Source organism: Ictalurus punctatus, chromosome 16, assembly GCF_001660625.3.
Source record: "Ictalurus punctatus breed USDA103 chromosome 16, Coco_2.0, whole genome shotgun sequence".
Taxonomy (NCBI): Eukaryota; Metazoa; Chordata; class Actinopteri; order Siluriformes; family Ictaluridae; genus Ictalurus; species Ictalurus punctatus.
In genome coordinates this window covers 22,502,650-22,527,365 of record NC_030431.2, presented here as the reverse complement: position 1 = coordinate 22,527,365, position 24,716 = coordinate 22,502,650, and the positions used below count along the sequence as shown (strand labels likewise).

Below are 24,716 nucleotides of genomic sequence, written 5' to 3'. Positions count from 1 at the left end.
ACCTTCACAAAACATGGAGCTTGTTTTGCGCACAGGGGCATTGTCATGCTGGAACATGTTTAAGACTCTTAGTTCCTGTGAAGGGAAATTGTAATGCTACAGCATACAAAGACATTCTAGACAATTGTGTGCTTCAACTTTGTGGCAACCCACATATGGGTGTGATGGTCAAGTGTCCACAAACTTTTGGCCAGTATATGTCAAATTAGCATTAGATACATTAGATTAGTATGTAGGGCTTACTATTCATTATTAAGTAATACAATGACAGAAAAAAAAAAACATAAACAAAACTATCATTTATCAAATAATTTTCTTCCCCTTACTTCACTCTTTATTGTTTAGATTCCAAAGTATACAGTATTCTGGTCTTTGCTATTCCTTACTTTCCTAGATCCTACTTTCCTTCTTGCCTTCCAAACTTACTGATTATACAGCTTTCTAGCTTACTAATGAAATTGCTTCCTAGATTCCTTGTTCACTACTTCTCTGATTACTTCATCATTATTCTATCTGTTTACTAGCATTGTTGTCTGGTTTAATAGATCATGATCATTTGTTTTATTTCTCCAAGTTGTGCGTTTGTCCTGTTTTCGGCCACCGTCTTCCTGTTTTGGATTTGCCCTTTACAATTGGTTTCCATGGACTTTTATTGGAATTATTATTATTATTATTATTATTATTATTATTATTATTATTATTATTATTATTATTATTATTTAAATCCACAGTGTGTGCTGCTGCAGCTCTGTATGTGTGTGTTGGATGTCCTCCAGTTTAAAGGTGATTTTGCAGACTGAGACATGGGGTTTAACTTTACAGTGACCTTCGCCTACTATAAATCCCACACTATGAGGACAAACCTCCTCTCTCTCTCGCTCTCTCTCTCTCTCTCTCTCTCTCTCTCTCTCTCTCTCTCTCTCTCACTCACTCTTTCTCTATGGGTAACATTAGAGAATCAGCAATACAGAACCATGTAAATACAAATGTTTTGCTAATTGTACGCGAATTCAAAACAGTGTTGTGTGCTTCCATCAGGTATCATACGTTACAAGACAAAGGAGCACCAGAGAAAAACACATACAGTCCAAAATAAAGAATTGTGTGTTACAATGCTATATCAATTATGTATGCTTTAGGCAGCAATGCTAGTCAGCTAGTTAAGATGTTAACAGCCACACTGTCTGTGTTTACATGCAAATATTATCGCCAGTCAGTTTACTCTAATCTCCATCTACAACAAAATACTGCAACCCAAAAAACAAGGGTCACTTCCTGCATTTGGGTCGACTCAGACTCAAATTTTTCAGTGTTCTCAGAGAAGCAGACCGAGACCGCCTTGCTCAGATGCTCTTGGAGCGAGAGAGCGTTTGCTGTGTTCTGACCTGCACAAAATAAACAGACTAAACACTTCTAGCAGTGCACTGCTTGTACTGCTTCAAGCTACCCTCCAGGAATGCTTCTTCCTGCATGGTGTGCTGCTCAGATTGACATTCTTAATTTATTACATTTTTTGAAATAACATCATAAAAGTCTAAAGTGATATTTGGTATTTGGAAGCTGCTAGTGGTCGATGTTGAAGAATCACTGCTGACTCTGAAAGGAATCGTTTGGTTGACACAAAGCCGATTGATTTTCTTATTAGCTCACCGGATCCGGCTAATTAACATTCTCCACTCAATTTAACAGCTATTCTGAGTGTTGCTAATCGCCTGTGAGGATTAAATGAGTTTGTGCAATATCAATCATCGATTTCTGCCAAGAGGAACTCTATGGGAGCTATACAGGATGATAGGCTGCACTGTTGAGGTATTGCTTGAAGGATTACATGTTGAACACAGTATTTGCTACTTCCTTTCATTGAAAAAAAAAAAATGTTCCGCACATATGTTGTTGCATTGGTTTATAACAAACTGTAAATACGGTATTGTGTTGATGTCGTTTGACAAAGTAGAGAACACTGTTTTGTCGTTGTGTAGATTACAGCTTGTTCATAGCCCGTTCTATATCATGATCCTTGGCCTTTACGTGTCTATTAGTCCATACCTGCAGAGTGCATCTGATCGACAGATCCTCCGGAGCTCGAGGCAGTTCGGTTTTGCCTTTTCCTCAAAAGAGCAGGTGGGTACGATGGTCTGGCGTCGTCGCTCAGCACACGCTTTGTCCCTGCACGAGCAGAAGAGCAGTGGGTAGCTCAGATCGTTCTGCACGCGCTCAAAGAACTGGCGCAGTGCCCGGTGGCAGCGTTTACGGCTGCACGGCTCGGAGAGTGTGATGGGTACAGAGCGGCTACACGCGGTGACGTAGGCCGAGCGCTGACGCTTACACACCGCATTCAGGTTACACGCCTTTGTAGCATCCAGACATGGATTACACGAATTCATAGACTCGGGACACACGGTACCCTTAGACGAGGCCGAGTCCATGGCTGCAGAGACAGACAGAGGGAGAAAGAGAAAGGGAGGGAGAAATGATTAAATGATATATCATATTTGTTTTTGCATTATCAGTAGAACTATATTGTAATGAGGCTGTGTTGACATTCAATAATGCTGTAAATGTAATATATAAATTCATTATTTCTCACATAAACACATGCATTGTTAACTCGAGAAAAGTTCAATAGAGGTGGGGAAATAATTTTCTATGATGCACTGATACTTGCCAAAAAAAAAAAAATATATTTTTCATCCATATGGTTAACCACATATCCATTCAATAATTCAAAACATTTTCATTTATTTCATCTTCAAGTACTGCTTTTTACTGGATGGGCTCCAACTTATCCTGAGTGGACTGGGTGCATGATGGGATGGCAATCACGCCATACACACAGTTCACCTACCAACTGGACAATCAGGAAGAAACACTTACATGCAGTTAACCAAGCTTGGACCGTCAAGTTGTGAGGAAACACAACTACCTACAGCACCATCCCTAACCCAACTAGGTTCTAACAAGGTCAAATGTTTCTTAATTGTGTATAAATATAGAAACATTCATTCATTCATCTTCAGTAATGACTTTATCCCAGTCAGGGTCATGGTGGAACCAGAGAATATCCTGGAAACACTGGGCGTGAAGTTTGATTACAATTTGAATGGGACACCAGGATTGTTTAGTGATGTGGGAGGAAACTAGAGAACCCTAAGGAAATCCAAGCAGCCCCAGAGAGAATACGCAAAATATCATACAGGGAGTAACCCGAGTCCAGGACCAAAACCAGGGATCGTGGAGTTGTGAGGTGGTAATGTTACCCAATGTGTCACTGTGCCACTCTAATCAGAAACAGATTACCCATAATTGACCATTCAGGAATACAAAAGGTCTGGCCCTTGAGCATAATGGATATCATTTAAATTTCAGTCAGTTAGCGAGACTTTTTGAGAAACTTTTATAGACCAAGCTCAAAAGAGCAATGGGTTGCCAGTTATTTATATGAATGGAGGCAGTAGAGTCAATACCATCCATTGGCAGGTGAGTTGCTGCTATAACATTAGACTTGTCAGCTCTACGTCCAGAACATTTTCTTTTATATAACGTAATTGGAAACCCATCAACACCTCTATTATTGGCCTACTGCCTTTTGAAAAGTTCTTCCAGAGCTAGCGGAACATCTAACAGAGTTATAAGTTCTGGAGACAACCTGACATTAGTACATGAAACAATATAATCTGTTATGCATCTACATAACAACCATGGTAATCTGTTCTTTAAACATAATTTAATGCCATGGTTATTCAGAATTGAAAGGTGGCATGGTGGCAAAGTGTGTAGCAAGATCAACTCACAACTCCAGGGTCCCTGGGTCAATTCTAAGCTTGGGTTTCTGTCTGTGAAGAGTTTTGCATATTCTTCCTATGTCCCTGTGGGGATTCTCCAGGTATTCCTGTTTCTTCGCACCTCCCAAAAACATCTAAAAGTGTGAAAGTGTGTGCACGGTGACCTGCAATACACACCATCCAGGGTATATTCCTGCCTCATGCCCAGTGCTCCGAATCCGCTGCAACCCTGACTAGAATAACATGCTTGAGTTATGGTGCACTGACTTAAGACATCCCAAGCATTTTCTGTCTGAGATCTAGAGAGCTGCTGTATTAGAGATGGTGGGAAATATTTTCTCCCGGGACAGTATAAAATTTTTGGTGGAATGTGCACAGCACAATGGCGGTAATGCAGAGACCTTTAGTAACAAAATGGGCAAATCCAAAAATGCAAGAATATTCAGGGAAAGTTAAACAAAAAGAAGTGACTTCAAAAAGAAGCAACAACCATATGAGTAACAGCAAAAGACAGTAACAAACCACTTAGTAACTGATTGACTAATAAAAGTGCAAGAGTTCACAAGTAAATGCTGAGGTATATATACACTGAAGGTTAATGACTCAGAAACATGGTCATAAATAAGTGGTTTCCATGGAGACAACATGTACAACCCCATGTTCAACCCCAATTCTGAAAAAATTGGGACAGTATGGAAAATGCTAATAAAAACAAAGAGGAGTGATTTGTAAATGTAGTTTGACTTGTATTTAAACAAAAAATAAACGTATAAAGACAAGGTATTTGATGTTTTACCTAATCAACTGCATAATTTTTTTTTGAAGATATTAACGTTTATTTTGAAATTGATGCACGCAACATGTTCCAAAAAAGTTGGGAAAGGGGCAATTTAGGACTAATAGCAATGTGACAAGTTGAAATAAGAAGATGATGTGAAACAGGTGAGGCAATCATCTAATCATAGTACATAAAGAGCCTCCAAAAAAGGCCTAGTCCTTCAAGAGCAAGGATGGGTCGAGGCTCACCAATCCGCCAACATTTTGAGAAGAACATTCCCCAAAGACAAATCGGTAGGATTTTGGGCATTTCACCTTCTACAGTGCAGAATATAATTAAAAGATTCAAGGAACCCGGTCAAATCCCGGTGCGTAAAGGGCGAGGCCGAAAACCACTTCTGAATGCATGTGATCTCCGATCCCTCAGACGTCACTGTCTTAAAAATGAGTCTGTAATGGATATCCTGCCATGGGCAATTGTCTTTGACACCATTCGCCGCTGCATCCACAGATGCAAGTTAAGGCTATATTATGCAAAGCAGAAGCCATAGATCAACACTGTCCAGAAGCACCGCCGACTTCTCTGGGCTGGCTCTCATCTGAGATGGACAGTAGCACAGTGGAATCGTGTTTTGTGGTCTGACGAGCATTTCAAACAGTTTTTGGACAAAACAGCTGATGTGTTCTCCGGGCCAAAGAGGAAAAGGACTATCCAAGCTGTTCAGTATTTTGTCCCCTACATTCACTCACTGCGATCCAGTTTAAAGGCAACGCAGACAGGAAGAATTTTTGGGCGGACTTTGAATACTCCCAAGATAAGGGCTGTATGATTTGGCAGGTAGCTATACTTCTAATACACCTATATCTTTGCCAAATCTGAGAGCAGCACTGCATTTGTTTTTCTCAGTATAGACAATCCCATCATTATGTTAACTGGACCCAAGTTCTGTGAAAGTCTGACAAATGGTGGACCAAACTGTCACTGTGACCGAGGTAACCAGTTAAAAGTTATAACTGTGTTCATAGATTGCCAGTCATTCCCAATATAAAAATAAATCAGCTAGCATGCTCACAAACATTATGTAGCAATGCTATATGGATAGTTTGCTAATCACTAAGTGAAGAGTAGTCTATTTGTTTACAGGGGTGGACAAATCCTTTGTCCATCAAATTAGCAAGCCCAACTGGCAAGCTAGCCAGTTCCATGTTTTGGTTGCCTGGAAAACTAACTTGTTGAGTCTAAAAAGTGATAACTGATGTAAAAATGTATGGTTAGCTAATTAATTGCATTGAAACAGAGTAATGGTAACAAACCAGTACAGTACATTGTCACGTAGCCACCCTTTACTCTAAAGAGAAACCCCTAAATTGGTTTCTGCCAGCTCGTGCTTATGCTGTGTCAGAGGGTGGAACTCTATCTACTGTAGGAATACAAAATTAAGAGTCACTGTTTACCTATAAGTATATAGCATCAGCTGAATGATTACATTGAGGAAAGTTTCTAGTATTAGGTTTCTGCCAGTGCCTGTTCTCTTTATTGTGAGTCACACGAGCATGATAACTGAGAGCTATCAACTTTTTTTTTTTTTTTATCCCCTTGGTGTCTCTGTCCCATTCTTTGAATTGTTGGCCATTGTTCATGATCAGCAATACGTGAGGTTTGGACTTCTCTTTATCTCTATGATAATGAAGTGTCTGAGTGGTATAGTTATGCTGATATGGTTTAGGGCTGATGAAACTCCAGCGTCTTGGGGCGTTCCTGAAGAAGAACTGCGTACTTCCTTTGCATAATTTGTTTAAGATCGTCACCTGAGTGCTTTTTATGCATATATATAACTACAATATACAGATCCCTTGTTTAGACTTGATGACTGCAGCTTGAAACAGTACATTCTCAATAAAGAATCCTGCTGAATATATACCCGAGTCTGCAGGTCTTCACTTCTGAATGTCCAACACTACCTTCTTCCACATACATGAGCTCACAGTTGCCCCTGATTGCCTTGAGATGGTGTGATTGACTGGGAAGAGACAGTATATAATCAATCCCACCCAGAGAGCACAAAGCTCTTGGACCCCCAGCCTCAGATGGCTGTGGCATTGTCAGGATTCAAACTTGGGATTTCTGGACAATGCTTTTTCATTGCACCACGCAGAAGCCCAAATGAAAAAAAAAAAGTATTTTCGTTTTTGAACCTGTTTGTCTGGGGAACTGAAAGCTGGGACATGATATGACAAATGATGGCACTAAAATGTCTTCCAGTGTTTTCCTTTTTGCTAATTGCTACCCAGTGAGGCAGGTACCTTTAAAGAATGTGGCTAAGGAATGGAGTTCATAAGTGCAACAGAATAGCCAGATTTCTAGCATTCATACATCACAAGTTAGTTCTGAGAAATGAGTTATTAGTGCTTAATTATACGGTGTGTGGGAAGAATATGCCTAAAGCCTTGCAGTGAATCTTCTGTGTATGTCGCCTCAGAGTTAAACCTGTCACATGTTCTGACCTTTTCAGTTGCTCAGATAACAACTTGCCCGCACTCTAATTGCATTTTTCCTAAAAGCCTCGCCTTTGTTCTCTGAAGCAGCTTTAATTAGTTTTCGCCCAATGTGAAATGTTGGATAAGCGACTTTCTGTAGTCCCGAGTTGAAACTGCTGATGTAATTCATTTAGACGAAAAGGTGCGCTTCTTCACCGATTCTGCTGCAGAACATCATGTTTATTCAGGCTGTGCTTTGAATCTGAAATACAGCAGCCCGCAGGTAAAGCGCACCTTTTTTCATATTAATGTCATAAATCGAGTTCTACTTATTGTGTTTCTCCTCTGTGATTTGTGGACTAAATCACCTGTATTGTATTTTCACTCGAGTTGTTTTTGTTTTGTTTTGTTCGAGCACATTGCCTCGGGTTCAGACCCATAAAATCTAATCGGATCTGAGCGGAGTGGCCCTGTCCCGCTTTCTGCCTCTTCTTCCCTCACTACACACTGAGAGAGCCTTCACACCAAATCAGGATGAGGCCGCATTTTGGCTGATGCTTGTCGAGGCTCTGATGTAATCTAAATCTCCTAGGCTTGTTATACAAGGCTTTAACCTACTGTCAGTATTTCTCTTCCTTTATCTTAGTCTCTGTCTCATTTGCCCTTCTTTCTTTTCTCCCTTCTTTTCTTCCGTTCACCACATTCATCATTCTATTCTCTCCATTCTAGACTCTCTCTCTCTCTCTCTCTCTCTCTCTCATACACACACATTCTTATTATTTCTTGTGTTATCTGTTTCTTTTGTATTTCCGTCTGTTCTTTCATCTCCCTTTTCCTATTATTTTCTTTCATTCATTCATTCTTTCTTTCTTTCTCATTTGTTTCTTTTCTTCCTAGCTTTGTGATTAATATTTCTGGTCTGTATGTCTGTTGGTTTGTTTGTTTGTTTGTTTCTTTCTTTCTTTCTGTTACATACTTTCTTAGAGTTCTTTTCTCATTTAATTTCTTTCATTCTTATTTCTATTATTTTGCCTGGGTCATTTGTTCAGTTTAGTTGTTTTCTTTCTCTCTTTCTTTCTTATTTTCTTTCATCGTTTCCATTGATTATTCTCTGTTTTTTAGTTTTTTCTTTTATCATTTCTACACATTTGTGGATCTCTATTTGTTCTGATATTCCTTTCGTTCTTATTTTATCTCAACCTTGGCATCGACACAATCCCACACACATGTACACACACACACACACACACACACACACACACACACACACACACACACACAGCTGAAGGGGACATGTTTGCGATGCTGTGGGACTCGGCAGGACTGATAAATATTCCGTGCGTATGCGTGTGCGATGGCCAATTATCACGGCAGCGGAGTGAGCTTGTTACGGTGCTGACAGGAGGGGGTCTCTCCGTATCTCAGTATCTTCCATCCCTCCGGCGATTCACCGCATGTTTTATTTAAGCGCAGGGAATCAAATGAGGGCTTCAAAACAGAATCGCACAGAGACAGAGGCTTTCGTAAGGTCACGTTAGTGGAAAGTGGAGCCTTGTTTCAAGCAGCGTGAAGCTCAGCGCCAAGTTCTTCGAAATCCCGACACACTCAGAGTGGTGAGAGACACAAACACTGCCTCGTTTCATCTCTGAGAGGAGAGAATCAGGGAAGAAATGACTGCAGGGCCCATTCACATCAAAGTCCAGGAATCTGTTTTGGAAGAAAGAACATATCTGGGTTTGGTTCCTTAAAAGCAACATGCTATGATGAAACCGTCATACAACTGGGTCCGAAGGACTGAGTACATTACCATTTTAATTTTCATCAGCTATCAAACACACATTACTCATCTACAGATGCAAAAACGGGTGGCATGGTGTTTGTTAAAGCATCTTTTTGAAGAGCACCTACCAGAGGCATTTTCTCTCACTGATTGAATGAAGGACTGAATGACTGAATGACTGACTGAATGAAGGACTGAATGACTGTCTGACTGAATGAATGTCTGACTGACTGAATGACTGACTGAATGACTGACTGAATGACTGACTGAATGACTGTCTGACAGAATGACTGCCTGAATGACTGTCTGACTGAATGACTGAATGACTGTCTGACTGAATGAATGTCTGACTGAATGACTGTCTGACTGAATGAATGTCTGACTGAAGGACCGACTGATTGAATGACTGAATGACTGTCTGACTGAATGAAGGACTGACTGAATGACTAACTGAATGAAGGACTTACTGAATGACTGAATGACTGTCTGACTGAATGAAGGACTGACTGAATGAGTGACAGAATAAATGATTTAATGAAGGACTGACTGAATGTCCAACTGAATGACTCACTGAATGAAGGACTGACTGAATGACTGTCTGACTAAATGACTGACTGAAGGACTGATTGAATGAAGGACTGATTGAATGAAGGACTGACTGAATGACTGTCTGAATGAAGAACTGACTGAATGACTGACTGAATGACTGTCTGACTGAATGACTGACTGAATGAAGGACTGACTGAATGACTGACTAAATGAATGACTGTTTGAATGAATGACTGACTGACTGAATGAAGGACTGACTGATTGAAGGACTGACTGAATGAATGACTGACTGAATGAAGGACTGATTGAGGCCCTGTTTACACTAGAGCATTTTCATTTGAAAACGGTGTTTTCAAATGAAAACAATCCTCGTCCACACTGGTGTTTCCGCCGTGTTTCAGAAGCGATCTCCGTCCATGTTACACGACCAAAAATGCATGTCACATAACCATACATTTGCACTGGGAATGCACATACAAGTGTAAACAGGAAGTTGGTCACTAGTCCACCCCGGCATTCCATGTAGGGCTTACACCGCTTGAAATGAGATTTGTTTGCGATCACTCTAATTGTAGCTCGCCTCTTGCGCATGTAGGCCGCTGCAGTAAAATAAAATACAGAATTTATCTGCACAATGGCTGTTAAGAATGATAACAAAGCCAGCAAAGTTTGCGGTTCAGTCTCCGTGTTGTGTATACGATCAAGGTAGCGTAACGGTCATATGGTAGGAGCTTGACGAATCAGGGAAGGATTAGTTTTCAAAAGTCTTCGTTTTGGTCTGTTTACACTGAAATGCAAGCCCGGAGTTTTCAAACTAAAACGGGGTCTTTGGCGTTTCCGAAAGTCTCTGTTTTCGAGGGTCAAAAACACTGGAGTAGTATAGACGACCGGCGTAACCGTAACAAAAGTTATGCGTATTAAAATGAAAATGCACTCGTGTAAACAGGCCCTGACTGAATGACTGACTGACTGACTTCATTTCTCATTTTACTCCACTCTTCCTTGCAAAAATGCTCCAGAGCTATAAGATCACGAGGAGGTCTCCTGTGCATAGCCCACTTCAAGTTATTCCACAAGTTGGTATTTGGAGCTATCCATGATTCCCTCTATCTTCATAAAGCCCCTTGTTTTTGAGAAAAACATATTTTTTAGAATTATGCCCAAAAAGTTACACCTTGGTCTCATCAGATATGGTCTGGTGTGATTTATGTGTTTTTCTTTTTCTTTTTCTTTCTTTAATACCTCTCCATTCTTCTTTCTTACTAATATTCTCTATTTTTCTCTATTTTTATTCAATATCTCTTTCCTTTCCTTCTTTTTCATATGTCTGTCATGTTTTCCACTTTTCTAGTTTCTGTACTTTTTATTATTTTTTTCTTCTATTACCCCTTTCCTTCTTCTTTTTGTCCAACATTTCAACCCCCTTTCTTTCTTTCTTTCTTTCTATTCTATATATAAACTAACATATAAACAAATATGACACACTGACCTAACTCTCTTCCTCTCTCCTCTGTTCCTCTCTTCATTCGTTTGTTCCTGCCTTCCTTCCTTCCTTCTGTTCCACAGCACTTATTTTCATGATTGTTCATGAAACTGTCCGTTCTCAGCCATATGCAGCGTCACATAAAGCGGCACAGCCTGATGTGATGAATTCAGATGATCTGATGTGATTTGCTTGCTGTGTGTTTTGCACTTGAAGAGACAGAAAGCTGTTTTGAAGTCTGTCTCAGTCACAGTGAGGTCTTCCTGCACTAATCGATTAGAAACACACCACTCCTTTCAAACACTGTAATATTCCACTGCTCCGTACGTGGTGCAGAGTTAAATGTCCTTTAAATGTCACAGTCCCTTATTGGTTAGAGCTGTCCTCGCTGTGTTGCTCACATTCCGTCACGTCTCCTCACTTCTGTCACCACACTAAGGCATGGCTGGTCCTGACTACCATTTCATTAAATTCAGTTCAATTCAATAAGCTGTCCCTCTTTCTGTGTGTCCCACCCTCTGATTGCCCCTCTGTCTCTCTCTCTGTCTGTCCCTCTGCCTATCTCTCTGTCTGTCCCTCCCTGTCCCTATCTGTCTCTGTCCCTCTCCGTGTCTCACTCTGACTGTCCGTCTCTCTCTTTGTCTCTCTCTCCATCTGTCTCTATCTATCCCTTCTTCTGACTTGAACCTGTCTCTGTCTATCTGTTTCTGTATGTACCCCCTCACCCCGACCATGTCTCTCTGTCTCTGATTGCCCCTCTCTCAGTCTCTGTATTTCTGTCTTGGTCTCTGTCTGCTCACCCTGACTGTCACTCTCTCTATAAGTCCCTTTTTTATGAATGTCTGCCTCTGTCGCTATGTCTCTCTCTCTAATTGTCCCTGTCTCCCGCTGTCCTTCTCTCTGTCTGTCCCTCTCTCTAACTGTCCCTGTCTGTTTGTCCCTCTCTTTGTCTGTCCTTCTGTCTGTCTCTCGCTGGAACTGTTCCTGTCTCTGTCTGTCCCTGTCTTTCTCCCTGTGCCACTCTCTGTCAGTTCCTGTCCCAGTCTGTCAGTCTCCCCTGCTCTCTCTGACTATCCCTCTCTCTTTGCCTGTCCCTGTCCCTGCCTATCTGTATCTGTCCCGCTCTTTGAGAAAATGTGTTCCCTGAGCATATTACTCGGCATTTGAGTTTAAGTGTGCATCATCGTGCTTTTCTCTGTTTATTCTCTATTTGTTTATAATTTATCATTTTGATTCCCATTGCTTCTGTTAACTCCATTATGTGGTGCATGTTTTGGTTTATTAGTGTGATTAGCACAGAGTTGGCGGTGTGTTTTCCTCGCTGGGTGTTATCACGGCCCGGGAGAAAATGGCGTTTGAACAATTAAGCCTGCGGCATGCAATCAAAGTTGCTGCAGGTGTCAATGTTTCGGCAGAGGAGAGCATATTTCTTGTGGGTGAAGTTCTGGGGCATGAGAGAATTTTGTCAGCTTCCAGAATAAACAACTATATTGCATTGGTTCTACACTGTTACAAATAAGCCTGTGTTCAAACTAGCAAGTGACAAGTCGCTCGTGTCGCTTGTAGTTTGTGCCTTGTAGGTGTTCAGCGACTGCTACTGTTGCCACCATTGTTTTTTTTAGTTAACATAAAGAATAAAGTAAAAACGTATAGCCTACAGCCCCTATACACTTTATACACACCACTTTTGATTAAAATATATTTATATAATATAGTTTGATTTACATGTTACATGCTAGACTTCATACTAGCTTCACTGACAGATTAGTAAAGGAAGCTAACTCTACTAGTGACATACGGTGACCAAAGGCAACAACAATCTCTACCTGTTCCTATTTAAGCTTTATTTTTCTTCATAATGTCTCTATATACATTTACTAAGAGGTCGTATAGGACATACGATGAAACCATGGTTATTTTAAAGTTTAGGTTTAAAGTTTAAAGTTTTCTTCCATTTTTGCAAGCCAAACAGTAAATAGAAATGAACTACAGGTAGAAACTAAAGTTCTGAGTGTGGGACTGAAGAAAACATTGGTCTAAAGAATCATTCAAGCCAGTTGTTCGGATTTCTAGCTTTACCGCATCATATCTAATTTACATACAACTGAGAAAATATCAGTTCAAATGTTGCTTGTTGCTGTTGGTGAAATCATGGCTCTGTGTCATGCACGCACATGGAAAATTAACAGCATCATGTTGATTTATTGCCTGCTAATGTGAACATACGGTCAGGGTTCCTCGAGGGTTCTTTGGATTGTTCCGGCTTCCTAAAGGGGAATCCTTTCTGAAAAAGAAACTCTCTGGACAACAGATGATTCTGTGCCAAATTTAGCAGACTTAAGGCAGGTAAGACCCAAACTGTGCTTTTGTGCATGTGTATGTTGGGCCAAAAGTTGTATGCAGCGTCATTTAAAGTTTATATTCGACTTTGGAATGTGGGCAAAAATACAACCGATGCTTGTATCACATTTCGTTTTAGAGTTGAAAATGGCCCCGCTGTAAAGCTCTGGCTGTGATTTTGCAGTCAAGATTCGGATGAGTTAACCACCGTTAATCCAAGGGAGGATGTGGGCCAGATCAAATGGTAGACCTACAAATAAAGTAGGGCCTATAAACATGGCCGCCACAAACTACAATCCCTTGCACAACACTCCACCGACACGTTCCCCATGGCTGCGTCCGAATATCCCTACTACCCTACTACACAGTAGGCGAAAAGCAGTACGCCAAAATGTAGTATGTCTGAATTCTCAGTATACATAAAACAATATGCGAGAAATACCCGGATGACCTACTGCTTCCGCTGAGATTCTGCAGTATGGAACCAATGGACACAGTGGATGCTGAGATATCCCATAATGCAACTGGACTGGCATGGAAGAGCTGTCCGAATCTGCGCTGCTTAGTACGTCCAGATTGTATTCATACCACTTATACTGATCAGTACGTACTGTATCAGCGGCCGAGCAGTAGGTACTGAATCGAATGCAGTAGGTACTATCATAGCATGATTTCCGACGCAGACCATCTTCCGAGTTCTAATCACGCACACCTGTTCACACTAAGACTCACATAGACATATACAGACTTGGACACATGCTCAGTTGGAAAGTAATGCTCAGTGTTTCTGAACCCAAGCCTTGTGTCTGTATCTCGCTATTCTGGTTTTTATTCTTGCCTGGTTTTTCGATTTTGGTTTTGCCTATATTGTTCTGTTTGCTGAGCACCTGCCCTTCTGCCTGTTTCATGCTTATGATCCTTGCCTCACATTTTGGAATTGTTTGCCAGCGTCTTTTTAATAAAAGGCTAACCTGCACTCGCATAACTCTCCGACTCCGCTGCATGACATACTCTCATTATATCCAGTAAAGTCCAGCAAATATTTCAATTCCTTTATGGATTTGGCGTGGCTCCTCAAGTTAACATTAGCAACCGCTAGTAGGAGTTATCACTCAAAAATACTCTAAAAGAGAAATATTTCTATCGCCTATAAAACGGGAGATGATCCAATTGCCATATGAATCTGGAAGGGTTTGTGCAGGTGTTTTGATATCTCTGAGACCCTAAACCTGCCCATCTCATGTGCTCACGGGGCTTGCAGGACATTTATGGTGTCCTTGATTTCTGTCGAGGTAAATAGAGAATATTTTGAGTTCATGAATATGAAATGAAATCGATGTTCGACTTGCCTAGAATTAGTCACGTGTATATATATAGAACATCAGGTAACTGTGTTTCTTGGGATGCCAATGAAAAATTTCAGCCGACAACGCTCAAAACAGCAAAATATGAAATATTCTGTCAAATCTAACACTTTACAAATAATGTTAATGGTGCTGATAATTAGGAAGCAAATGAATATTCTGTTTTCTTTTCTCTCCTATGCCAGTCGTATGAACATTAGAGAACCTCTCTGTAAAAAGGATTTCTGATTACATATATATATTTTTTAACTATTTACTGCATTTTAGTGCACGATCACCTAAAATCTTCCATCCAGCAGAGTATTTGCATTTGCCACTGGCAGCAAGTTCCATAGATTGTACATTATATGGCCAAACGTTTGTGGACACCTGATCATCACACACATATGTTCTTGTTGAATATCCCAATCCAGATTTTGTCTGCCTTTGCTCTTATAATAACCTCCACTCTTCCACGAAGGCTTTCTACTAGATTTGGGGGCGTGGCTGTGGGGATTCGTGATCATTCAGCCACAAGAGCATTAGTAAGGTCAGACACTGATGTTGGTTGAGGAGGAATGGGGTGCAGTCGATGTTCTAGTACATCCCAAATGTGTTCGGTGGGGTTGAGGTCAGGGCTCTGTGCAGGACACTCGAGTTCTTCCACCTTAATCTACCTTCTCAAACCAGGTCTTCATGGAGCTGGCTTTGTGCACAGGGACCTTGTCATGCTGGAACAGGTTTGGGCTTCTTAGTTCCACTGAAGAGAAATTGTAATGCTACAGCATACAAATACATTCTATACACTTGTGTGCTTTCAACTTAAAATATAGATTTGTAGCAGTTTTCAGTAGAATTCTATGAAATCCATAAAAACTGCATTGATTACATTGACATGAATTATTAAATGTATGAATAAACAAAAAGTATTGAATTAAATGCCCTCCAAGATGTGAGCAGAGAACAACATGTTCTTTAAGCCTATGCATCACTAAAAAAATACTTTTTTTCCACACATACAGCCTATAAAATAAGTGCTTCATGGCCAAGTGCATTTTTGTTTACTGATAAAATTGTTTCTCAGCTGTATGAACCTCTACATATTTCTCTGTGGTGTGTTTCAGGTGGTGTGTTACTCTCTGACGGCAGTACTGTCGCTCTCATATCAGGATCCAGATTACCTTTCATTACCTTTCAGTGTAAATAATGAGAAATGTGACGTGGCACATAAGGAATGGGAAAAAATAAATGGCTTTTCATGACAGCAGGATCGAGGATGGGTTTTGTTCCATTCCATCAGCACATGTTATTTCTTATATTGGTATACTCTCTCTCTCTCTCTCTCTCCCTCTCTCTCACTCGCTCTCTCTCGCTGTATTTCACACAGAAAATCCCAGGTAAAGTCTCGTCACTTGATGCTCTCTGTTATGCCGCTGTGCAATCAAATTTCAGAGGTGACAGCACAAGGGATGAAAAAAAAAAAAAAGCCACCACTGGGTCTCTGAATCACACCAGCCTTTCCTCTCTGCTGCAATTATGATTCATACACATTCATTTTGTTCTCCTCTGGTGGTCTGATTGAATTGAGGTTGTAATAGTGACTAATGCAGACCAATTAAAACAAAGTGAAGTCAGCACTTAGGTCACTGGAGTTAAGTCAGGAAAGACTGAATCATCAAGAAGGTGAACTTCATCAGTGAGTTGAATTCTGACGCCTGGAACTGGTGGACAGGAGAATGGTTAGAATGTATCCATGACGGGATCAGCCTGTGGCCAGTAAAGTCTACAAAGACACAAGACACTGATGGCCTTTGGGATGAGACTTGCAGGTTATGGACCTGAGGGTAATAATAATATTTTGAAGAGTTTGTCTTTTATATTATGTGTGTGTAACTGCCTGTTGGGATGCGCCTGTCTAAACCTGAACAGTGCATGGGGTGTGTGTTGCTTCTCTGCCACCAGATAAGAGAAAAGGTCATCCTTTTTCTCAGCCAGATGAAAATGAATGTTCCTGTTTGCTGTTCGATGCAGAATTTCACTTTGACTTGCAGTAGAAATGCCTGTCTATACATATACATATACAGTCCTCGCAAAAGAACACTGTAGTACATTCACCTTTTTTAAGCACTCAAGCTTTAGTTTGATTTAGCAGACTGAAGCAGGTTCTCTTATACTAACATCTCCTTGTATTTTACTCCATCCATTCTCCGTTAAAATCTGACAAGAAGCCCAGTTTCTGAGGATGGAAAGCATCCCAAGTCCGTGATGCTGCCACCACCATATTTCATGGCGTTAACGGAGCTGTGTTAATTTGCGCCACTCATAGTGCTTTGAAACTTGTCTCAAACAAATTGTCGAGCTTGGTCTCATCACACTATCTTCCGCGGGTCACTCTTATGCTTTCATATGGCTCTTCTTAAGCAATACAATTGAGGACTCTCATACAGTCCTCAATAATGCACAGCTATTGAAATGGTTGTCTGGTGTACCTTCACTCCACTCTCAGCCACTTTTTTTAACTACTTCAGAGAGACTGTTGGCCTCACTGTCGCTTCCCTCACCAGTCATTGTCTAGTTTTGAGGCATGGCCTTGTCTAGGCAGTGCTTGGGTGGTGTGAGGCAGATTCCATTTCCTCCCTATTGATCCAACAGTGCTTACTCGGATGTTCAACGTCTTAGAAATAATTTTACATGTTATTCCTAAGTTATGAAATTCTATTACATTATCCTTAATGGTGGGGACAGGAGTTATAAAAATACTATACTGTATACTGTAAGATAACATGAGCTATAAAAACACTGACAAGAATAACGTGTACCTTTGTCGAGTAGAGGAGACATGTCTGATAGATAGTAAACTTTCTTTAGAGCATCTATTCTGACTTCACGTCTTAAATGTAATAATTACGGTCGAGAATTACTGTCAGACTCGCATCATTTAAGTTCCTATAACCCTTTAAACACCTGAATTTATCTTTGCACAGCTGTGTGTTCTCTTCATGTGGCATGTGTTATGCCACCTTCAGCCTTTTAAACGAACATGATGGATTAAACTTCATGCATTTATATTGACGTTTTCCTTTTCCGAAAAAAAAAAAAAAAAAACGCTCACTTTTATATAGAACAGAATCTTAATGTTTCTTTTAAAGTCTATGAAATTTATTACAGAATAAATAAGAAGACAGGATTTCACTCCTACTGCTGTTAATTCAGATTGACCTCATGTACATTTTAGCTAATTGTCCAGATTTTTCACACTTCAGAAGCACTAGGATGTACAGTGACACATCTTGGTTAGTTGGTTAGACTCTTATGTAATGTGACCTATTTATGGCTGCGTTCTGCAATCACATATTTAAGAAAACTGCATAATGTACAATCAATATGATACACAATGGCCTGTCTGTACAGAAAGTCTGCTCTGTATTATCAGATAATTACGGTTTGAATTTATGAAAGCACATCCCATTTATCAACTTTGCAGTTCTAGAAAGCTGTCAAGATTCGTGCACAGGTTTGGAAGTAACTGCAGAGCTTTATTAAAACCAGTAAGCAACCGAAACCAAAAATGGCAAATACAATATGGAAGTCAGGCAGGAGAAAGGTCAGCCGTTTGGGACAGGCAAGGAGATAATCAGGCAATGAGTAATCAAACAAACACTTAATGCTGGATTTTAAACACCTCTCACGTAGCCTTCAAACCTACATAGCTCATGACAGTAATCTAGACAACGGAAAGTTTTGACTGTTGGAAACCAAACAATCAGAGATGTTTTGGTCCTGATGTGACATTGAGTGGATATTGGTTTTAATCCCCTAGATGTACAATAAAGTATGTAGGTGAGTGTATGAACAATGCTGCTCACTGATTTTGCACACGGACGTAAACTCAAGTATAAACCGGGCACGTGATGGTCATGTGGGAAATACGCACATGCAGCACCTTATCTACATTATCTGGCGGTATATTCTGGGAAATGGAGTTTGTTGTGGAAGTGATGGTGAGAAATTCTGAAGTGTAAAACCGGATAAGTTCATTTAACTCAAAAAAATTTGAGGAAACTAATTACCTCAAAAATTTGAAGAAGATAAATCAATTTCTTTAAACCAAATACACTTAAATATAACAAGTTTGAGTTAAATTTTTGTTATATTTAAGTGTATTTGGCTTAGTTTCCTCAAATTTTTTGAGTTAAATTAACTTATCCGGTTTTACAGTGTGGGAAATGGCTTGGGAGATGTGACAAAAGCAAGCTTGAATATAATGACTGAGCTCCTATTTGAAAATTTACGAGAAAGCAAAACCAGAAAAAATCCCTTGTCATAATTGAGCAAATTGATGCACGTGTTGTGCGTGGTACTCCGGTTTCCTCCCCCAGTCCAAAGACATGTTGTAGGTTGATTGTCATTTCCAAATTGTCTATATGTGTGAATGTGAGTCATTGTGCTTGTGATGGGGTTGGCACCCCGTCCAGGGTGTCCCCCACCTTGTGCCCCGAGTTCCCTGGGGTAGGCTCCAGGCTCCCTGTGACCCTGGGTAGGATAAGCGGTAAGGAATATGGAAGGAAGGATGGATGTACGTGTTTGTGACATATGTCCAGGGTTGCCAGAGCTGCATTAAAATAAAGCAGCTCAATAAACAATTACATTAATTTGTAAATAATTACAAAGGAGCATTCGTTTTCCTGGATAACTATTTCACCTAAATAAATAAAATATATCTTCCAGAGTGAAAAAAAAAAAAAACATTTCAGAAGTAGTTCTATCCTTGCAACAGTGTATATAAACCTCTGAGCAAACAAGCAAGGAACAAATAACATGCATAACTGCCTGTCACTAATTGTGCAAGTTTAGTATATCAAATGAAGTATTTAATCAGATACACGGTCCATTTCTCCACTTTGTTCCCCATAGACGCCCCACTTTTTTTGTGCTAGCCTGCCTCAAATACATATTTACGACATGTAGAAGCATGTTATGTGTTTCAGTAATGCACAGTGCTTAAATTTCTTATTTTTTAAATATATATTATACAAGATTATGATGCAGAATGCAGGCACAAACTGCTTACCATGTCAGTGTGTTTGCCGTTTGTTTGCTTTACGCTTTTCATTTCTTTTCCCCCTGCACTATTTCATGCCTGAAGAGTCACTCAGAGCTCAACATGCTCAGCTGGAAGTGACGAGAACAGATGAGGGCCCCCTAGATCATCTCACACTTTGTGTATTTGTTACTATTTGCCACGAGGTAAACGTTAAAGCTGAGAGCCGAAATATGGTTAATACATTTCCTTATGATTCCATCGGTACGAAATGAAGCAAACCGCCATCAAATTCACCATCACTGTGAACAGAAATGAACCCATCAGCTTTCCACGTTTACATTCTGAAATGATCAGTTTCACTGTATTATTAGCTTGTAGCATTAGCTTTACTGTAATCGGTTTCGGACACGAATGGGTTAATCACTGTAAACGATTCTGTCTCGTGTGACTTGATGCATTAACAATATTTCCAACTAAATAGATAAGAAAGATAACATCTCAGTGAGCTCACTGCTAAAACGTGATGATGTATAATGCGGTCTTAATGAAAACTTCCGTCTTAAACAAAGAAAACAAGGAGTACTTAAACACACAAGGCATTTGGTTTGTTTTTGTGCAACGTTTTTCCCTTCAAGCTCAGGATTAGATCTGCTAATGAATCAGCAAGGTTTACAAATAAGCAAAAGCTAAAAATGTTTTAATCCGATGCCATTTATTACACACCCAAATATAAAGCTGTTAAACCTTAAAGCCTTTATTAATGTTTTAGTAAGTGCAAATAAATCTCTGCTTAACAAAAGCTATAAAAAAGAAAAAAAAGAAAAAGATGCATGCTCAATCATGCACACACACACACACACACACACACACACACACACACACACACACACACACAAACAACAATAGCTTCAGGCTTTTTGTGACAGAAATATGAGTGTGATACTGCAAAGCTGCTCCCCCGGATGTTAACCTTATAGGGAAACACATGGCATAATAATATTCAGAATGAACACATTTTTAATTAAAAATAATCTCTTGTACCTGAAATAATAGAAGCGAGTCGGAATTCATCTGAGAAATGCATTGGCTCGTAGGGGGACGTCTCGTAAAGTTCTTCTCCTGTAAACACAAAAATCACATTTTCATATCCAGTAGAGTCTACCAGACATGTGCTATGTAAGGAATAAAACCCCGGAGGATGTGCTGTTAACGGAAACTAATCAGTGACGGGGTGGTGCGATGCGGAGTTTCGAAGTGGATTATTTTCCAATAACAGCACGCCCTGAAGTGTTTTATTCCTCTTATGCCACAGCAATTAGTCTATTTCAGGCGTTACGTTTTCTATTAATTAAAAAATGACATGTCATACTTTTTAAAAAATCCTTTTATAGTTACGTTAAATGCTGTGGAACATCCAAAAACAAGTACGTGATCATGTTCCAGAGAAACCGGAAACCATTCTAAAGACTTTCCCATGGTGGAAAACTTACTGTTACAAAGGACTAACACTGGAGACTCCTTCCGTAAATGTTAAATAAATGAAAACGTCAACATTGTTCAATGTTCTTTATTAGATAACAAATAATCTGTTTATCGGTTTATCGTGCTTAGATTATTTAAAGCTTCCTATGATTTAGCTGTTACTATATAAACATGATGAATTAGAACGAGCGCATTAATATAACCCCGTGATTCGCCTTACCGCTGGAACGACTTTCAGAGTTGTTGCTATAAGAAAAAAAATTGATCAACATTTTCGGAATAATCAACAATGAGAATTCAAATGAGTTGAATCTGTGGTGTAGTCATGTGATATTCCACAACATTCAATGTCATGTTTTAGTTCTAGACTTCATGTTAGAGCAAGTAAATCTATAATACATGAATAAATACAGCCTTAACATGAAGCCACCTTAAAATATATGAGAACAAAACAAAACTATTAAATAATCTGGCAGTTGATGGACCACAATGACAAGTCATTTTACATCAGACGTAGTGTTGTTTACAATATTCTAATTCATTTTAGAAGAAAAAAACAAAAACAATTATGCATGCTATACTGTACAGTTCAAGCCGAAACTAAGTGTAGCCCCTCCCCTCTGGAACATCAGTAGGAGTAACAGTCGGTTAACTCATTTGATAACTCAAATAATACATGCTGAGGGAAGTGATGCTACGCTCCAAAGTGCATTACTCCCATGTGCGCTATATTGGCTGTCGTATGTTATTCCACGTATGCCACAGCAATTACAGTGTTTAATTTATTAATGAACGACACATCATGCATTTGAACAGATTTATCGTGAGATTTAATGTTGTGGAACATCCGAGAGACAAGTTAGTTCCTGTTCTCACTTATGCTGTAGCTGTGACAAACAATCAATGCCTTACCTCTCTCTCTCTCTCGCTCTCTTTACTGTAAAACTGGAAGGCGTAAACCCCTGTACTAAGACTTTTCTGTGCTGCTAAATTTCACAAGGCATCATGACTGTTACAAAACACTTCAACCGAAACTCCTTCCATAAATTTAAACTAAATTTCTAATAGCAAAACATGTCACCAGAGCAATGATGATACATTTTACTTTGTTAAACAACACTTTTAAAACAATCTGTTTATTATTAGTCCTAGATAATGTGGAGAATCTGTCGTACAAGCCCCTGTGTATGAGCTTGTACAGTAACGAGCTGTTACTGTACAAACAATAGCGTATTCGAATGATCGCATTGATATTAATCTATCACTCCTGTTACAGAGAAAAAAATAATGCCCACTTCCTGATTAATCAGATTCGAGCAATCAATCAACTGTGCTGTGGTATAACAATGGCCAGTGTTAATGAAAAGGCACTGCACAGCTTTAGGAATAAACTGGCCTTAATGCTATCTAGCGTCAAGTCCTTTCAGTCCATGAACTCCACTTCAGGAACAGTCTATTCCAGGAATCAGCCTATCAACATAGCCACCCCCGGAACCCACTGCTGCTAACCCTCACCCAGTCGCCAGACTTTTGATTACACGCACCTGTTCCCAATCTCTCTCTCTCACTCACACACACACACACACACACACACACACACACACACACACACACACACACACACACACACACACACACACACACACACACACACACACAGAGACAGAGTTCAAAAGAGACTCTGCAAAGTAAAAGCTTAGTTTGTTTCTTATCTGACCTTTACCCAGCCATTTGATTCTGTGCATTATCCTGGTTACCTGACTTTTCTTAATAGCGTTCAAAGCAGTGTTACTGTGAAAGCAGACATAAATATATATATAAATAAAATTGTTTTCACTCTGTCCACGTTTTATATTTTTTCCTACATTCTTTTGAATGTCCATGGAATAAAATAAAATATCAGATGCCACGAGTGAACCTTCTGCAATCATTTACACATTTAAATGGCCATGTAATACGAAGCAATGCGATAACATGAACTTAAAAATGACCTTATATGGCCATGGGCGTTGTTTCGACTCAGGACAGCGGTCATTTGCTGCTATTGTCAAGCAACAATAGCACAACAATAGCTGAACACAACAGAGCTTCACCTTCGCGTGTTCATGCGAGAGTAGGCTAACGGTTGAGAGGCAGGAATTTGGCCAATAGTTGTTGCAAATCTTTTATAATTGACCAATGTCGCTATACATGATTAAAAAGCATGGCATGTCATTTGTTAATAAATGAAAACTTGTAAACAATGGCAGATTATTTGTATAAGTGGTATAAGTAGAATAACACACTTTGGACTGTGCTGTTATTGGAAAATAATCCACTTTGGTGTTGTAACAGTAACTCCGTTCTCCATCTGTCCGCATCACACCAGCATGGCGTAGCTATTTTTCCTATAAGAGCACACCCCCAAATGTTATTTCTACATGCTGCACACAGTATTAGGTTCATACACAATAAAATTGCTAGCGAGCAAGGTAACCTAGCTACTGATTTTAATTACACAGTAGCGTAATTGACATAATGTTGGCTAGTAATGTGATATCGCTAATGCTAGAGACATAATGTTAAAGCAGAGGGGTTAAAGCAATGCAAACATGCGCACACATGATGCAGTATTAGACCATAAGCACATCATAATGAAACTAAAGCTGAATCCAGGACATTTTCTCAAATTTAGACATTTCCTACATTTAGCCAGCTAATGTGTGCAGACAGTGAGCAGCACAGTTAATATCTGGTTAGTCTAGTTAGCAGTTTGCTCTGTGCTGCAAGAGGTTTTTTTTTTTTTTTATAGATTGCTAGAAATGAACAGTGTTCAGTGCTGAATGTAGCTACAGTATAGTACAGAGCAAAACACAACCTAGGAGATGGCATATGTAAATAGCTAGCATTAGTTATCAAGCTAGATGTTAGTCAGCTAACTCTGTTCAAGATTTAATCCTATTTTTTAAAAATACTTCAAGTGAACTTTCTGCCCAAATACAACACTGTTATAATACAATATCCTGACTACAACATTCACCGTGATGAAAGATTAGGCATTTATCCTGACACCGGCGTTTATCCGAGTGCTCGCTGCTCCCTGAGCACTAGAGCTTAAAACAATGAGGGTTAGTGGTAGAAAGTCACAAATTAGTCCCTCTGTGGTGAACTACATCACCTTTATCATCCAGGCCTACAACAGAGATGTATGGACCAAGAATATTTGGAACAATACTATAATTACACTGTAAAAATTAAACAAGAATTTTAAATGGTGATTGTATTGTTTATTAAGCAATACTTACTAAGGCTTACTGATTAATGATCATGTGACATCACCATGTTTTTCTTTCCAGGTCTGCACCTCAACATATTGCTCAGATTAAAATTGGTTTTAATTTAAAAATATCATGGCTTAGCAACATTACCTTAGCTAGGCAGCTACCTAAAACAGCAAATATTAGCCCACTAACTATTTAGCTTAGCTAACATTACCATTATATGATATATCTCTAGCATTATATATTATATCTCTAGCATTAGCGATATCATATTACTAGCCAACATTAAGTCAATTACGCTACTGTATAATTAAAATCGGTAGCTACATTACCTAGCTCGCTAACATTTTATTGTGTATAAACCTAATACTGCGTGCATATATTAGCAGAGCCCAAAT

At 39.6% G+C, this 24,716-nt stretch overlaps 1 protein-coding gene across 2 annotated transcripts in view; it reads right to left on the bottom strand.

The window, feature by feature from the left end:
• The window catches only part of gfra2b (GDNF family receptor alpha 2b), a 93,071-nt gene that overhangs the window by 29,464 nt on the left and 38,891 nt on the right, over nucleotides 1–24,716 (bottom strand). For both annotated transcript variants that reach the window (XM_017488386.3, XM_017488387.3), the window contains exons 3-4: nucleotides 20,618–20,695; nucleotides 2,047–2,428 (exon numbers count right to left, since the gene is read on the bottom strand). In XM_017488386.3, the coding sequence (XP_017343875.1) occupies nucleotides 2,047–2,428; nucleotides 20,618–20,695 (460 nt within the window). The remainder of the gene's footprint in view (nucleotides 1–2,046; nucleotides 2,429–20,617; nucleotides 20,696–24,716) is intronic.